At 41.6% G+C, this 16,265-nt stretch overlaps 2 protein-coding genes across 8 annotated transcripts in view; both read right to left on the reverse strand.

Annotated features, from left to right (window-relative positions):
• Window positions 1–3,626, reverse strand: part of cabp1a (calcium binding protein 1a) — a 10,829-nt gene extending 7,203 nt beyond the window's left edge. The window contains exon 1 of the mRNA XM_020590487.1: window positions 1,938–3,626. Within this exon, the coding sequence (XP_020446143.1) occupies window positions 1,938–2,672 (735 nt within the window). The 5' untranslated portion in view covers window positions 2,673–3,626. The remainder of the gene's footprint in view (window positions 1–1,937) is intronic.
• Window positions 3,627–4,471: 845 nt separating this feature from the next.
• On the reverse strand, window positions 4,472–9,769 carry asphd2 (aspartate beta-hydroxylase domain containing 2). Of its 7 annotated transcripts, none has more exons than XM_020590696.1 (5): window positions 9,453–9,769; window positions 8,873–8,976; window positions 7,195–8,396; window positions 6,610–6,723; window positions 4,472–6,404 (listed from the first exon to the last, which is right to left on the reverse strand). In XM_020590696.1, exons 3-5 carry the CDS (start codon window positions 8,057–8,059, stop codon window positions 6,274–6,276), a joined length of 1,110 nt encoding a protein of 369 aa, XP_020446352.1. In that variant the 5' UTR covers window positions 8,060–8,396; window positions 8,873–8,976; window positions 9,453–9,769; the 3' UTR covers window positions 4,472–6,273. The 7 variants fall into 7 exon arrangements, with proteins under 7 accessions (XP_020446352.1, XP_020446355.1, XP_020446351.1 ...); XM_020590699.1 differs by having other exon boundaries at window positions 8,877–8,976; window positions 9,449–9,769; XM_020590695.1 differs by having other exon boundaries at window positions 9,449–9,769.
• Between the last annotated feature and the right edge of the window lie 6,496 nt (window positions 9,770–16,265).

The raw sequence follows: 16,265 nt of genomic DNA on the forward strand, positions 1-16,265 counted from the left end.
GGAAAGAGTATTATGCCTATTAAAGGAAAAGTGGGTGATCCACTGAGATATTTCAGCCAACTGTCACAAACTGTTAAAGTTACTGTGTGAACCACACAGGCTCACAGGCACCAAATATAAGAATAAACAAGAGGAAGCTTTTCTGCAGGAATATACACAAATCTGCACCTGACAAGTATCATTTGCTTCAGGGTCATGCACATATGGCAAGGTGTTTGCTGCGTCTTTGCTATGGAAATCTGTACCCAGCAAGTTTCTAAGAACACTTTGTATGGAATGACCTACAGTATTTCCAGCCTTGCTGTCGTCCTCACCTGCACGCTCACTTTCAAGTGCTAGAAAAATTTGTTAATTTGCAAGCTCAAAACTGCATTTGAATTCATATACTGCACAGTGTATTTCTGGGCCTTTGTTTTGCCTTCCTCCCCCACACATCATCATCTGCCCTCTGTAGGCAGAGACAAGGTTACTCTGACCCGTAACAGCCTCATGGCACCAAAGAAAAACACATAAAACTGAGAGACAGGAAAGCAGTTATATTTCATCCATCACAGTGAAAATCTATGTGTTTGTGTGTGTATCTGAGAAAGGAATACTATCAAAATCAAGGAGCAGACAGTCAGTTATTAGGCAATCGTTATTTCTCTGCAGAACGTTTGTAAGAATATAATGTGTTTTCCTCAGCAAAAGGTTTAAAACAATTCTCTTCCCCAGATGTTTGATCGCCATCTGTGTACAGGCATTTGGCCTTTGCCTGCAGCCACAGGAGTGAAAAGCCTGTTTACTTTGAGTGCATTGTTCAGACAAAATGCCAAAGGCAGTGTGTGTGTGTGTCTGTGTCTCTCAAACAATGTGTCACATTTCTGTCTGTCACTGAATCGGTCTCCATCTAGCTGTCTCATCAAAGACCCTTTTCAGGTCATGCTATGACTGTCTTATGGGTTATTTGTAGAATAGGTTTTCATACTAAATGATTTTTCTCTTGAAGCCACAATGGATGAGCTCCACGTTCCTGTACCCAGGATATTTTATGGCCAGTAGCATCCTAATTCTACAAAGATCGGATTAAAATCCAAACAATAAACTCTAACCTCCGTGGAAGAACGCAGAAAAGTAAGTAACGTATTGTCAGGAGTTATTAAGCAGGAAGGTGGACCTTTGTAAGCATTTAACTCAGTGAGCCAAAATTGCTGATAAGAATCCACACATATTTTTTTTATTTTGTGCAAATAGATTTGAACCTTCACTGCCAATAGTAACATAAAAGTAATTTCCTTCCAACACAGCAATCACCGCAGTGTTCCTAACTGAATGATGGAGGAAAATGAATATATACTTTCTTTCTCTGACCAAATACACATGAACACATCTGAGATTTCCACCTCTCTGATATGAGAACATTTTAGCTGCCCCAGAACAACCACAACAATAAGAAAGGGCTCCCTGATTGAGAACGCCAGTAGGAGGTAGTAGTGCATTTACAAGTTACATAAGAAAGTATTGCATAGAAGAAGCTTTTCACCCCCTGTAGTCAGTCCAGTAATGCAGAGTGCATCACAGAGCACATGAACCTATTGATTGTAAACAGGGCATCAGCGATGCCAGAAGCCAGTTCTGTGGACAGACTAATAACAAAGCACTATTTTCAGTGGAGTGATTACAGGACAACCCTCAGTGAACTTAATGCATTGAATTTTTTAGATGAAGTCTGCAGACACTAGTGTGAGGTCAGCCATTAAAGCAGATTTATAAAACCAAATAGTTGGTTTATTAGTCTAACACATAGCCTGTGATTTACATAAGGTGGAATATGGGTTTGGCGAGTCACTGTCACAGCTTGTCAGGAGCCTCCCTGCACGTCACGCATTAAAACCCCACAAGTAAATGTAACTAATAATTGAGGGATACATTGTGTTCTTTTTATCTCAGGGCCTTACCTGTCCAAACAGTGAATTGAGGATGGTGCGTAAATTGATATCAGAAGCAGAAGAAGCAGCACTGGACCTTCGGGAGCGGCGAGAGGACCTGCTGGACAGCGGGACCAGGGAGCATGAAGAGATGGATGGACTGCTGACCTGACCGCAGCTATTTGCCGAACTGGCCCCCTTATGGTCGCTCGTCTCACAGAGAGGAGCTCTGTCGTCGTTGCTGTCCGACAATGAGAGCGCCCTGGGGACCGGGCGGGTGTGCGTGTGACGTGGATGCTCTGGTTCAGGTGGTCCTGCTGCCGGCGGACGGTCCTCCCGATTGTGCTTCCTGCGGTGGTGGTGTCGGTGTGTGGGCTTGGATGACCTGCAGCGCTCCCTCACACCTCGGCCCGCCTCGCCGATTGACTCCTGCGGGTCTGGAACTTGGCTATGAGGGGCATGTGATTTACACTTGCCCCGCGTGGCTGCATTATTACTACTGTCCTGGGCGCCGATGAGGGAGGGGTGGCACAAGGGTCTCCGGGCACTGATGTCACCCTCGGCTGACCAGAAGGACTCCTCGGCTTTTCTGTTGTTCTGTAGTGCGGCGGGACGGTGCTGATGTTGGTGCTGATGCTGATGGTGATGCTGACTTCTCCGGCTTTCGGCTGCACGTTCAGGGAGGTGTGTCGTTCTCTTCGTCGTCGCCGAGGATGATTTCAGTAAAGAGGTCGTAGATTCAGATTTTGGAAAAGAGGAGCTCATTGCTGCGGATCCGGGTTGGTCTATTTCAGTGGGTTGATCGTCGACATCATTTTCCGTCTTTTCTCCAATGTCGACCCATGTTCTCCAGCAGAGCCTGCCTGTGTTAAGTTAAGATACAGTACATGTCAGCACCTGATTGCTGCGGCAGCGCAGCCGGAGCGCGCACACCAAACGGAACACAGGGGCACACACGTCGCTGCGGAGCGCGTCACCTTTTCATTGATGTGAATGCTCGTCTTTGGCACCGTGGCAATGACGTGGATGTGGACGGTAGTAAGGTATATTTCGCAGACTTCTCCATGACAAAGACAGAACAAATAAACATTAGCGAGACATGCCCCAGTAGGAACTGAGACATTTATGTTGCCATAGAAGTGAGATGGCATGACATGTGGTTTGCTCTGAGAGTTGGTGTTATATTTCTACATTTTCATCTTATTACATTTAAACAAATATAAGGCAATGAAAATACCAACTTATGCTCATAAAGCAACTCTTCTGTATGTTTAGTTTCACAGGCCTCTGGTCCCTGAACGCCACTACAACTAATGAGCCCACGCAGTTCTCGTTTTTAAAAGAAATATATTTCATTGCATTTCTGCCACCATGTGTTTGCCTTAGAATTAAAAATCATATAGGTCTTAGTAATATACTGTAAATGCAAATTGCTCAAAGAGCTTTAAATTGTGCTTCCCCCCAACCTTGCCACAATATTCTGCTCTCTCTCAAATTCACTTCTGGATACTAAGCAGTATTGTAATAATATCTACTATAGCCCTCTTCAGTAAGTCAATAGCTGTGTGCACAAATGCAAACACTTGGGTCTTTCTACATTTTCTGTGTTATTATAGGTGATTACTGGCATCAGCATATGCTTCAGTTCACCAAAGCTACATGTGGAAACCATAATGTAATGTTCAAGAGACTCACAGTGAACCTGAAGAGGTGAAGGGGGCTCATTTGTTTGGAGACATGGTTAACCATTAAACTGTATTTATATTCTTCTTGAATCCCAAACTCCTGAATAATAAAGACACACTGCTTGTATAACATGTTATTACTGCCTTAGCATTGTAGTGCTCATGCTTCATTTCCTCTGAAGTCAGGTCTGACAGGAAATAACTGTTGTTATAATGAGAAAACAGAGCAGTGACAACATCACTGGATGCCTTCGTCTCCCTGTAGCGATACTGTGAAACTGCATCTGGTTGAAAAGAGGCAACACAATTTATTTTTTCCTCTTGCTTTATATAGTAAAGTGGAAAAAAACAGAGTGGCATTTCTGCAGAAGACTATTCCTCTGAAATGGTTCATTCGGTAGTGTAAATCCATACAATGTAGTCTCCGTCTTGTTTCAGATCTGTGGCATGTGTGAAAAGTGACACTTCTGACAACAGCTGGTTAAATAAGATACTCGACCATTTATTAAATATACAGAAATACTGTTCAAAATCCACACAAGAATATGTTAAAGGGCAAATCCGTAATCCAAATGTAAACAAAACGGTTGCCCCATAATATAACGTATTTGTAAAGCAAATGCTTTGGGAATGACAGTTTTCATACTCTGAAGTGGATTAACAGCACTCTCGATCTCAAACCTAATCAAAGACAGCTCAATGTGAGTGTCAGTGTCATCCATTGCTGTAACCAGCTTGTAAATGATCATACTTCTGTAAACATTAGAACAGAATAGCTAGATAGATCTTGAATTGCAGTGGACTAGTAAAGCTGCTGAAGATTAATTTTCACTACCGTTTAGACTGTGTACATACATCTATGAAGTTCTTGGGGAAGAATGAAGGATTGTGGCTTTAATCATGGATACCAATATGGTGCAGCAAAATTACAGAATGATAAAAAACAAAACCATCACAGAACAACAGAGATAATACTTCCTAAACATTTTACAGAATACAAATTGAATCTACCAAAATGACTTTATGGTCTTGCTTGTGGAGACCAGAGAATGAAATGTAATCACTTTAGCTGCAAATCAAGACAACACAATAGTTAGAGCACTGACAACAATCATTTCAAAACATCCCAGACCATTAAATTTTTTTTGCTCAACCCTATTTACAGAGATACAAACCTGATATCAAATGCAACCAAATAACAAGAGTTTAGTAAATTTACCAAAACGCTTCATCTCCAGTGTTATAGCACAGGCTGACTCACACAGTTTGACCTAAAAATGTGCTTATCTAACCACGTCTTGTGAAAGCTGGGTTGATTTTCAAAGGGGAGCACAATGAACTACCACACCAGCAGGAGTCATGACAGAGACATTAGCTGTGGCTGTAAACATTCATATTGTGATCGACACTGGACCTCAGTTATCAAACCACAAATCAATAAATCTGTTCCCCATGATAATTAGGTTTAAAGAATGATCCCATGTCTGCTTAATTAATCAGTCTGTACTAACTGATGACTCTGGGTTGATGTGTTTATTAGAACCTTGTGCACAGAATGCCAAACAGTGCTCTAGCTTTGGGATTACTGTTGTTCTGAATTTATATAAGTCACAATGGGTGCTACAATCACTGAAGGTATATCGACATTCTGCAAGCAGGACAGTGTCCAGTCATTCATGAAAAACTAAACAGTCAGATCTTTATTGAACAATTAAAACTGGCTGTTTCTGATATTAAACATGTGTAAACCTACTGAAAGTTGGGTGTCTGGATAAAAATTTTAATTTTACATGTGACAGGATATAATAAAAAAGCCGAATGCTCAGATTTCTTAGCCCTTGCAAAAATGTATGTGGGTGTTACAGAAAGTGTAAAAGAATTAGTAATGTGTGTTAGATGTTAAAGTGTAAAGTAATACAACCGGAAATTTACATATAATTTTTTGTAAGCTTTGTTATGTTGTGCCTCCTGTAATGCCTGGAAAGTGTTTGAGGCCATTAATGCTTACTCAAAGACTCTAGTTCATGTACAGGTTGGCCTATGGATCCATACTGTATATGCTGTGAAGGAGCAGAGAGCAACATGTTAATGTTTGGCTTTCTAACAGTCATTTGTCATATCTGTAATGCACTTTGCAGACTACCAGCAAACCCTTGAACTGTTTCAAGCAGCCACCACAATGAAGCTGATATGAGCTGTGCACACTGTAAATTATTAGAAATAATTTTGATCCAGAATTTGCCCAAAGTTTGAGGAAAATAAAAATGGGAACATGTTTTACTGTTAAGTCACATCAGTTCACCTCTATGCAAATTCACTGAACATTTGGTTATTCGAAATAAAAACTAATGCAAATAAGCTATAATATCCGATCCATGGTATTAATGCACATTAATAAGATGGATATATGAACAATCCCGCATCTACTAGGTTTTTAAAAAATGTAAGCTTTCAACTGTGGCTGTCTTTTAGTATAAAGGAAAAAACATGATTGATAAAATAGGTCCAGTGTTTGGTCATCAACTAAGTGGAGTTATGAGAGATACTGTATGAGCTGGAGAATATGTACACAGTGACTGTGAGAGGTGGTCTGGAGGCAGAAAAAGAGTTGCTCCCCAAACCTACAGACACTCCCCTAAATACAATCTGTCTTTTGCTTGGTCATGGTTTCTCACTCACACCTATTTCCCTTCCTTGTCCTCTAAACGGCCTGGGGTGAAAATGTAGTCCAAGGCTTGTCTCTCAGCAGCGGCCACGTTGGGGTGCCAGAGATCCACCATGAAGACCACCCTGGGGCCATCCTCTGCGCTGCCTACACACACACACACACACACAGAACCAGAGCAACAGAAAAATCAACCCTATTTTGCTGTGATCATGAAACCAGTATCAGATTCAAATGAAAAAGGCTCCCCACTTAGTGATATTAGATTATACCATTTTAAGATAATCCCTTTTCAAGGAATAGGTAAAAGCAATGGACTGAAACAAAAGATTTAATCTGAATCCCTTCCTACCCTCGTGGAAGGCCCTGTGGAGGAAGGAGTCGTCAAAAAGCAAACAGCTACCCTCTGACCAGCACTGTGGCTCTCCTCCAACTACGAGCTCACAGGAAGGGGGCACTCTGAGACCTGCCAAAGACAAAAATAGCATAAGGCCATCCATGAGACTTAATAAACACAAGGTATTTTGAAATCTCTGTGTTGCTAATCAACCTCTGAAGTAACATATCCCACACAAAATGTTCTGTTCATAAAATGTGCCATATTATATTAAAGCATCCTGCCTACACAACAATAAACAGCACTATTTATAACCATGTCAGAGTGCACATATGAAAATAAAAATCAAAGCTCATATGCAGTGAAAATAATGTTTGTTTTTTTTATCATAAGCCACTAAATCTTCACCATGTGCCTCCATGACTCAAGAGGATTTCAGTCTAAACACAGCAGCTGATTCACTGGGTTGCCCCTCTTCTCTAGTTAAATATGCTTATTATTGAAATCAGCTGCTGTTGTGTTGTATCTGAGGCTCAGTGAGTTATTTACCCATCACATGGTAGAATGAGTTTCAGCTCATTGAACAGTTCTCTCTCTTACCGAGGTGGCAGCGCAGCCTCACATTAGTTGGGCCGTAATGCTCAGTGATCAGAGCTCCGGGTGTCAGCACAGAGAAGCAGGCATTTCCAAACACATTGTTGGCGATGAAGGTGCGCAGCTGACCCAACACCCTCCAGGCTTTTGGACATCTCCTGACATTAAGAACCAGAGGGGTGCCTTGGTTGACCAGGTAATAGGTCCACCACTGCCCACGAGGGGTGCTGTTAGCTTTCCACCCTGGAGGGAGGGAGGAGCCACTGCGAGCTGGAGGTTGGTGGTAGATGCTCTCAAACTCGGCCAGGAGTGCGGGAAAGCTCTGCTCCAGCAGCTCCACATCATGTCTCTGTACTTCTCTGGAAAAAAAAGGGGCTGACGGCAGGTCGGGGAGAAAGAAGACCTCTGGCCGCTGGATGGTTGGTCGACTATTAAGGTATCGTCCTTGATCACGGACTCCTTTATGCACCCTGCCCATACCTGACCAGGTGTAGCGCTTGGCATAATCCTGCAGGCTGTGATAGAGCCTCTGGTTCAGACTCTCTCCAGCACTGGTACAGCGGAAGCACTCTGATGACTGGCAGAAAGCAAAGCCATTCTGCTCTTCCAGCATTGATCCATGCTTCCCTTTACCCCTGCCACGACAGTCTGAACTCATAAATCCCCCCACAACCCCTCCGATGCGGCCAGACCCAGCCAGATACCTCCCACGCAGGGGGCTGGAGCCATGCTCCCGGCCCACCCTATAACAATACCACAAAAATAACAGCAGCACACACATGCCTATGGCAAAAGCACAGATCTCACACTCCCTTATAGACTGCATCCCTCCGGCCACCATCTCCCTCACACTCTCTAGTGACCACTCCATCTCGTCTCGTTTCTGGATCGCTGAATCTGACCAGAAAAAAAAATACTGATGAAAGATCAGTTAACGCGCCTTTCTTGATGGTGACTGAAAGGGCACTTAAATCACACAAAGGGTGTTAGTAGGTCTAATGTCAAGCAGCTCTTATTGCCCCCCCTATTATAACCAGTCTGTTGATCTGATCTGACACAACTGCTCTTCAGTCCTAACATTTCAGCACGCTGCGATGAGGGAAGGTTTCTCCTTGCATGATGTCTGGCTGTGCGGTATTTGTGCTGCTCCCTCTCTCGTTCTATCAGACAAATGCAGATAGACACGGTGCCTTAGGGTTATCAGTTCTCTGAAAAACAAAAACAGAAGGAGAGAAAGACAGATAAGAGGAGAGGATGTTGTAGCAGACATTAGGAGGATGCTGCGATTGGTGTTCCAAACTCTATTTACTGTGCTGTTTTAATGTGTTGCATGCACAACGAGTTAATATGATGCAGGTATCATTACACGTTGCTTTGTGTCTGTGAAAAATATTTTCCTCCTCAGAGTCTGATTGCAGATTCCCATCCTGCATGCACCAGATACAAAACACACTTACTGAAATCCAACCCCCCACACCACAAAGACACACACGCACTGAAGCAATTTGGATTTTAGCTTTACGCACGCACGCACACCCCTGTACTGCACTGTATAAAACCATGAGTCATGGGCACTTTGCTGCATTTAACACAGATCTCTCCCTTTTATATTTCTGCGCACCACACACATGGGCGCGTACACTAAACAATGAATTATGTAAACGTAAACAGTGTTGATACCCACCCACATTTATAATTGGCATTCATAGGCTGCTCAGCAGGACCTGTATAAATGGATCCTCAGGGGGAGGGAGGGGGCGAGCTGTGGTCTGTGTAGTCGTGTGCTGCCTAGGTAAAATAAAAGACTGGATTACATGGGTATGATTATATAATGACAATGGACAAGCAGCCAAAACACGAGGAGTGCAATGCGTCAACTGTGATCAGAACTCCACGATGCGCTCTCATCAAAAATGGTCGGGTAATCCTGTTCCAATAGATCCTCCCCTACATCCTGACTGACAGCATCAAGACGACCCCACATCCCCCACACACTCCCGCTGCCTTTCGGACAGACTGGCCATCAAACCCAACCATGAAGCCTCCAATTCTCCACTGTCTCCATATAATGTGGTCTCTATAGAGATGCTGCCACCGCGGCCAAGATGCCATACAAACTGATGAGCAAAATATCGATGAGCTGTAGCGATAAGATAAGCCACGGTAAACAAGCAGATCACAATAACCGAGCTCGTGTTTCTTTCACTAGAGCTATGAGGATGTTTGATAAGTTGATTTGTGCACGGATTTGTATCCATACCTACTCAACATTCCTGGCTGTGGCCAGGGGAAAGGAGAGGCGCACAGGTGTCTCTCCAGGCGAAGCTGCGCACCACTGCAGTGCACAGGGTAGAAGGAAATCGCTCGCCAACATTATAGATAATCTCTCCAAAATCCACAAACGAAGCCCTAACTGTAACCGACAACCATCGTGCACTGGAGAAAAATACGAAAGCTATCCTACCGACGGTTTGTCCCCCTGTCTGTGTTGGAGAGCAGCATCGGGTAGGCTTCTTATAATATTGTTGTAAAAACTGAGGCTCCACCAGGGAAGCCACCCAGCGTCAAGTACCCAGAGGAGTATGCGACAATATTTCCGGCTCTACCTTTCAAAATAACCGAACAAGCAGCGAACCAGCCACGACCCCAAAGCTCCTCCCTTCTCCAAACAGGGCAATGATGCAGCAACTTCTAATGAAAAGTCAATGCTTTTCCAACACAGAATCAATAGTCTCTAAAGGAATACTACGGCTATTTAGTATTGTCACCTCTGGGGAGCACCCAAGAGACAGGCTTACAAACCAGAATGGTCAGAATCAAAGCAACAGAGGCAGACAAGGCATATCCTGACTTTTAGTCTCTAGTACAGTGGATCAAGCTTCAAAGACACTAAAATGGATTTACAGCTATTTTGATGATTGATAATTATTGATTAGTCATTTATCAAGTAAAACGTCACTGCTGCCAGCCATGTAGATGGAATAATTTGATACTTAAAAAATACTTTTCTTAATTCAATATGATATATAACGACATTTCTGTGGGATTTGGACTGTTAGTTAGCCTTGGACATTTTAACATGTTTGGACAACATATAGACAACTTGATGAATCCATTAACTAAGAAAAAGACTACCAGGTTGATCATTCAGTGAAAATAGGCTACACTTTAAGAGAATTGACAGTTTTCCTAGTGTAACGTGGAACATTGGCTTATTTTGAAGGCAAAATGTCCTTATGTCCGGTATTACTCTTGTTATATTGTGGTTAAATTGACTCCGCTGAAACCATCCCTCTTCCGCATGTCTCGTGGCTCTTTCATCGACTTTGATATAACTGCAGACAGCATTTCCCAAGATGCATTGCAGCTTGCCTGAATTTCAACCACAGCAGTCACAGAGGAGCAGTTTGATGACAAGTACAGCAACACAATATAATAATAGCGGTGGTGAATTAAATACAGTTCTTACAGAGCCTGGCTGTTCTGTGAGGAAGCTGAACTGTTTTGCATTTGTTCAACAACAGTGGAGCTATTCTACAAATTATTAGAATTTATTAACCCTAACATAGGACAGTGGCATGTTATTTAGTAAACTGAAAAAACACCAATTTTAGGAGGGATAAACACCAACAGTAAAGGTGTGGGGCTACGTTTTTGTTTTGCCGTGTGCTTTTTAAGTTCCTGTGTTTTCACTCCACACCTGGTATCTGCATCCTGACTTAGGTTCACTGTGTGAAGTACACTTTGAGGTGAAACGTTCTGACTCCCCTCTTCTAGTTCTAGCAGGAGGGGGGGTCATGCATTTACCATGCATTTAAACTCTTTTTGAGATCAACTTTACCTCAGAATTCAAAACATAATTAATTAACCATTTATATTGTTGTTTCCCTGCAGGGGCAAGTCTGCCTTTAAAGACTATTCATATTGGCAAGGCCTATATAATTAAAGACCTAAGTAACTTCAATTCTAACATGTTCCATTTCCTGGTTTTAACACTTTTCAACACGGAATTATCTTCAAGTCTACAAAACAAGGGAGCGGAACAGCAACAGCAACAGATTATTCAAAACTTAAACAGACCATTCCCTTTCTTGACGGGTTCATGCAGCATAACTAACATGATGATTATGTAACCTTTTAGGGATATTCTTCAGAGATGGGGCTCAGCGGTAGATGGTGCCATTGCTGCGCTGTTGTCATGAACCCACAAAGTATGGGCCCCGGAGGGGGGTCCATATTCACAGTGCTGGGCAGTGATGGTAACAGACATGTTAATTTAGCCTTCTACTATCGCAGAACTAAAGAGTGTTCTGCTCTGGGACAAATTTAATTGGCATCTCAATCAATCAAATTTGATTGATTGAAAGCACTGCTCTGCCTGAACACACAGGAGGCAAATGAGAGCAAATTTTTCTGTTATCTGGCAAGTACCAAAATGATTCATACTTTTTTGTTTCTTGCAGCCAGGGCCCAACCATATGTTAATTCCACTGCATATGCTTGATGCTAATGACAGCATACCAAACCTGAAGCACGCCACAACAGACTACATAGCAAAGTATAATGTGTGCAAATGTAAGCCTTGTCATAATGGAGGGACTCTCGCTCTGCTGGACAGAAGGTGTTTGTGTTTCTGCCCTCATCTGTTTGAAGGCATGGCTTGCCAGAATTACAAGGGTGATAAAGCTAAAAACCCAAGTAAGCATGAACATGGGTGAAAGGTAAATCAAAATAGAGTATCCCAGCATACCAATGTAGGATATGGTTCGTCTTACCATGCTAACTCTGAGAGACGAGACAGTCCAAGTAACTTCAAAACAGTGCTGATTTATTAAAAGGATCACAGGTAAAAATTAACACTACACGCTAAGGTATCTTGCACCTCCAAACTGCTCGCAGGCAGATGTAAGATGAAAGACCCTGAACCCACCAGGCCTATACATTATATCCCCTCGGTTGGGCTAGCCCCATACTACACAGAAACGTCAACCGAGACGTCTCTGTTGCCAGCTTTGCAGCTGGTCATAGCAGTAGTCAAAACATGAAGCAAATCAATGTGTGTGTGTGTCTGTTGGTTAAGTGGTGTGTAGCTAAAAACATTCTCACGACCTCTAGTAACATGTCGTGGCTTAAACATAAGAACCTATTATGGCTAAGGCTACAGTTATACACGTCATAATAATAATATTAAACATCCTGTCTGCTGACAGTCATCAACTCTTCTCTCTAGTTATCCTTGACCAGATGTACCCTGTAGAAACTCATAAGCATGACTAAGCATTTAACAGTCTAACTAGACATCCTATCTCCACTAAACATTTCTAATACATAAAGTATCTATCCAATTTCTATCTGACTAAAAATACCTAACAGCAACAAGGACACTGGTGTGTTAATTTGGACAGTGTTTTGCAGGTAAAAGACCTGATGTTAATCAGGAAGGTAACAAACTGGTCATGCTGGTCTGCCTGGTCCAACTGTAGTGGAGGGACACGTGGCTGCAACACAGAAGGCCTCCTTGGAGCTGTGTGCAGAGGAGTCACCAGCAGTGAAGAATATTGCTAAGCAGCTGAATGACCATTTAATAAACATCAACTCTCTTTCTGTCTGTCTTTGACATATAGGTTACACTGTACACACACCCCATATCAAAATCATGAAAGTTCAGAACAATTCCAAATTTACAAGCTGCTTGTTTTCTTTGTCTAACTTGGTATTAGATCTCATGAGTCCTAAAAATCCAGGCAATTCATCTGAAATGTTAATTTGCTATGTTGCTAAATGAATTTATTTGTAAAATGTCTGTGGAGGTATATGGATCACAATTTTTGTGACTATTTATGCACCCCTTTTTGTTTTTTTACCTCTTGTGTAATGTTCAGATAATACTTCTGATCAGAATTGACTTTTCCTTTTTTCTGTTACAGAGTCTTCGTGCAGACTGTGGTGAATTTACATGTAGATATCCCACATCTCCACTCTTTTTTGCGGCTGAATCTTCCACGGAGAGTGATCCTCACTTCAATCATCTACCAAGTTTGAGTCCAGCATCAGAGTCATCAAATAACCTAATTCATGATAACTTGGATAAGACTGTCAGTATTGATGGGTTTGAACCAAGGCATTCATTAACTGACTGATTGTAAATGAGCTTCCATACCCTGTACGCAAAGAAAATGTTTTACTTTACTTTACTTTGTGGTTTGGCAGTAAAAAGCCAAATATTAATACATTTTTAAAGCCATTCACTCAAGAGTGTCAGAAGTTGTCAACGGTGGGCTTCACATTTAAAAGAGAGTATTTTGGAACAATATAGAGTTGAGGCAGCTCTTATGATGTGTGATTCAGTTGCCAAGTCCATACTATAAAACATGACCCAGTTTAATGGTCAGTACGGGTGCAACCTCTGTCTACATCTTGGTGAACAAGTTCAGAAGGGAAATGGTACTGTTAGGGCATACCCATACAAAGATGTACCAAAAAGGGACCACACTTCAACCATACGTGATGCAAAGGAGGCTCTGCATACCACAAAATCTGTGAGAGGGGCTAAGGGGCCCACATGTCTTATAAACATTCCACACTTTGACATCATATCTGGCATGCCTCCTGACCATATGCACAATGTACATCTTGGTGTGTGGTTTGGCAAATGGCAAGTCTGTGGCTGGACAGTGAAAACCATGAGAAACCATATTATACTGGGAACAGAGTGACTGAACTTGATCAACAGCTCTTACTAATTAAGCCACCTTGCAATGTGACAAGAGTGCCCCGATCTCTTCAGCAAAGGAAGTTTTGGAAGGCCAGCGAATGGCAGAACTGGTTACCTTTTTACAGTATCTTTGTACTAAAAGGAATTTTGCCCCAGGTATTTTACCAGCACTGGTTAATCCTTGTCACATTCATGTTCTTGCTATGCAAGAACATTATTACAACAGAGGAGTTAAAAAGATGTGAAAAGCTGGTTGTAGATTTTGTCAAACAATTTGAAACACTCTATGGAAAGCAAAATGTGTCCTTCAGTGTACATTTATGTCTTCATTTGCCTGAATCTGTAAAGAACTGGTGACCTTTGTGGGCACATTCAGGATATATTTTTGAATCATTTAATGGGGAAATACTAAAAATGTTTCATGGCACTCAGTGTGTTCCTTTACAGATAATGAAAGAATTCACTTACAAACAGGTATTTCCTCTTTTGAGAAATGTCACACTGAAAATTCCACATCTGAATGCATCCAATTTTATAACCACTTAACCAGTCAAAAAAGACTGAAGCAGTTTGAAGAGTCTGGAGAGGACCTTATCCTTATCAAAGATTACCAGGTCAATTTTGACATTTGCCTTCTGATGATTTAATATCTAAACAGTTTACCATTTCATTTATTCATTGATTTTTGTCATTTATTTCTGCAGCCCCTGTTATTTCTGACTCAAATGTCATTTTGTGCTTATGGCTTTCAGCCTGTAAAACCCAAAGCCTATGAAAAGTATTCACCATTGGGGGTAAATAATTAGGCACTGGTCATTGTTTTGTTGAATCCAATATACTCAGCTGTTTCACTTCTTTCTTGGAACACAGCAGATATACCTTCATGCTTAAACTCTTGCCTGATGCAGGAGTGACTACTTAGAGCACATTTACTCAATGTTTGGTTCCTAGCTTTGTATTTCTATTCCATCATTGTATGTGTATAGTATTAAATGACCAGTTTAATGGCCTGCTGATGTGTCGATCATCTTATTCATCAAGGTAGTATTTACTGTAGTAATAGGTCATACAATTTCATTTTATTTACAGTAAATGACTACATTTATTTACAATGGTCTGTGGTTGAAAAGCAGCAACAAGTCACTTCTCACCACTAGGTGGCAGGACAATCTAGCAGTTTCTGGACCTTTAACTCTTTTGTGTGAGAAAGAAAGTTAAGTTATGTAAAGACTCAGAGTTAATCATTCCGGGTCTGAGAATCTCTTTGTTGCCGCGGTTGTGGCGCTCTTCTCATCCTTGTGCATGCTGTTTGGACCCAGTCACGACAGGGTCCTCATGACAGTGAGAACTTCAAAACTCATGATCTTTCTCTTCTCTCCACTTCAACCTCACACTCATTGCTCTGCTTTGCATTACTGTTTTTTTCACTGCAAAAGACACCTCTGGAGGACTGAAAGGAGGATTAACTTTTTTTTTAATTGAAGGGTTTATCATTTCATCTGTATGAGTTTTTTTTCTTTCCAGCTGGAATAATGCCTTCATGCTGGAGTAGATGTTTCTGGTTTCCAGTGGTGTTTGGTTCTGCCCTGGTTCTTCTTACTGCTGCTAATCCTGGACCGAACCAAGACAGAAGACAGGCTGGGCCGTCCTCATGCTTTGGAGGCTTTGATCTTTACTTTGTTTTGGACAAGTGAGTTACCTCACACATATTTCATTGACACTTTTAGAGGGGGTGGATGAATAGAATGGCTTCTGTTGACAAGTGAAAACATTCCATATTCAAGCCTATGAGAAACATTAGCTGATATGTAGTCTGAACAATGTTATTTTTGAATTTGGAGCTTTGTTATAATGCAGTATATTTATTTTTTATTGACCAAACTTTACCTAGTATATGCATTATTTTATGTTGTTTTTGTGCTTCTCCCAGTGAAAGTTGTGATCTGTCAAAATGTTTTCATGATTTCATCTCTGTTTCTGTTATCATTATGTCTGATGGGATGCAGGGAAATGGATGGATACATCTACATTTAGATGGCAATGATTAGTGGTGTGTTAGGTGTTCCCCCATCAGTCAGCTGCAACAAAATGCCTTGCTATTTATATTTACTTTGTTTTTTTGACTCCAAATTCTGACTGCATCAACAGCACTGCACACCACAAATTAGATTTTGTACATGAGAAAATAGTTCTCTATATAGTACTTCTGGTTTCTCTGCATTTCATAAAGCATAAAAATGGACAGAACAGAAGTTTTAATGTTATCAGATCAAAACTGACATATGCAGCAAGTTGTCTCATATCTTGTTTAGTTTCAAGAAGAAACTTGTTTGGTGTAGATTAGAAATGCTAAACCTTTAGA

The sequence above is a fragment of the Monopterus albus genome, unplaced genomic scaffold, assembly GCF_001952655.1.
Source record: "Monopterus albus unplaced genomic scaffold, M_albus_1.0 scaffold12.1, whole genome shotgun sequence".
Classification (NCBI taxonomy): Eukaryota; Metazoa; Chordata; class Actinopteri; order Synbranchiformes; family Synbranchidae; genus Monopterus; species Monopterus albus.